Source organism: Branchiostoma belcheri, unplaced genomic scaffold (genome assembly GCF_001625305.1).
Source record: "Branchiostoma belcheri isolate BF01 breed outbred unplaced genomic scaffold, Haploidv18h27 scaffold23, whole genome shotgun sequence".
Classification (NCBI taxonomy): Eukaryota; Metazoa; Chordata; class Leptocardii; order Amphioxiformes; family Branchiostomatidae; genus Branchiostoma; species Branchiostoma belcheri.
In genome coordinates this window covers 3,480,447-3,482,254 of record NW_017803824.1, presented here as the reverse complement: position 1 = coordinate 3,482,254, position 1,808 = coordinate 3,480,447, and the positions used below count along the sequence as shown (strand labels likewise).

The 1,808-nt window shown below is 38.2% G+C and overlaps 1 protein-coding gene across 1 annotated transcript in view; it reads right to left on the bottom strand.

Moving 5' to 3' along the window:
* Positions 1-331: 331 nt before the first annotated feature.
* LOC109470591 (galactosylceramide sulfotransferase-like) overlaps positions 332-1,808 on the bottom strand; it is a gene marked incomplete at its 3' end in the record, with an annotated part of 12,154 nt that continues 10,677 nt past the window's right edge. The window contains exons 3-4 of the mRNA XM_019769554.1: positions 1,250-1,522; positions 332-499 (exon numbers count right to left, since the gene is read on the bottom strand). Coding sequence (XP_019625113.1) covers positions 332-499; positions 1,250-1,522 — 441 coding nt within the window. The remainder of the gene's footprint in view (positions 500-1,249; positions 1,523-1,808) is intronic.

The window sequence follows — 1,808 nt, the reverse complement described above, 5'->3', positions numbered from 1 at the left end:
TAGTTCTATTTGCTCGAACATCTATAACTGCGTCAAGAAGCAAGAAAAAGTCGAACAATGTAAATAGTAGATCACATTAGTATATATTGTTTAAGTATCATTACTTTATCATTTTCCTTGTCTATACATGACCTGTACTTAGCTTGTTAGAGCACAAACGTACAATAAAGGTCTTTCATTCATTCATTCATTCATTCATTCATTCATTTATTCATTCATTCATTCATTCATTCATTCATTCATTCATTCATTCATTCATTCATTCATTCATTCATTCATTCATTCATTCATTCATTCATTCATATTTACAATCCAGAAATTGGATACTTACTACAGATTTTAGTACTCGGCAAAACTCGGCGTCCACTTCAAACTGTGAATTCCACCTGGACGCTTCCACGGTAAGGTTGGATCCCCCTTTCTTCAATTTAGCACAGTACATGTTGACGCGGCTGTTAACTTCCTTAAAATGTTGCACTTCTTCAAAGAAGTCTGGGCCCTGTGTGGTTGATGAATAAATGAAAAGCATCGTTAATTGTTAGACAAGCTAAGTTACATTATACAACGATAAACGCACAAAGCTGTTCAACCTTCTCTCCGCTTGCTCAACAGAATTTGTTACATTTCATGCTATAGATAAATTTAATTTCACCCTAGAAGGTATGTGTACAAATAGGTACAAATGTGTACAACTAGGTAAATATATCAAAGAATGTTTAGACCTTAGAACAAGTAGTATTAGTTGACTCATCTATTGTTTTGTATGTAGGTTAATTTCGTTGTACCCATGTATCTGTCTGTATGTCTATTTGCAGTCTTAGACCTTACGAAAGTCGCTGTACTTTTTGTTGTGTCAATAAAGTTCTCTCTATGAATGTTTGTATTATTACAAAGGAAACAAAAGGTACAAATAAAACATTTTCGTATTACAGGAAACTAAAGGTGAATGTCCGTTGTTTTTATCAGAAACCCGATCTCATACCTTCGCCAAATGATGTTACTCTTTATGACTGACAATTTGTAGACTATTCCCCCTGATTGTGCGAATAGACCCTCATTTTCATGAATTATATCAATTTATCATATTCTCTGGAAAGACAGGGGGTCTAAAATCTAATCATTACTAGGTCTCATCAAGACCTACCCACCTGCCAAGTATCAAGACAATCCATTTAAGCCTTCATATACACGAACGCCTTTGAAAACATAACCTTCTTGGCGAAGGTAATAACGCACGACTGGCTCTTACCTGTGCTGCGATCTTCCTCCACAAGGACTTGTTGAACGTGTCGTGCAGTAGATAGTCCACGGCTTTCCAGCGTCGTAGCATCGCAGTCTCCTTTTCAGATGGGACGTAGTCCTTGAACGAGTAACTTCGGTTGTTCTTCGTGATGTAAAGGACGTCTTGCAGTTCCCAACACATCAGACGTTTGAGGAGAACGTAAGACTCGTCCACGTAGTCCATCAGCATGACGAGGGTGAAGTCGGCTTCTAGTTCATTGACGTATCTGCGAGCTCGCTCCTTGAATATAAAAAAATGACATTAGGAAACAAACCTTGAGTTGGAAGCATTCAGTTGTTACCTCCGAATACGGAGGTTTTGCATAAAGATTTTTCTTTTGGTATGTGTGCTCGTATACGTGTGAAATGGGTTGAAATGGATAAGTTTGGGTTCTATCTGTCCCGGAGCACAAAAGGCAATGATCACTTCTACATTTTAGAGGTCTCATGCTCATTTTCATCGTCGCCTTTGTGTCATTCTTGCGATGCCAGCATTTCGACCAACCCCCCCCCCCCAAAAAAAGTCA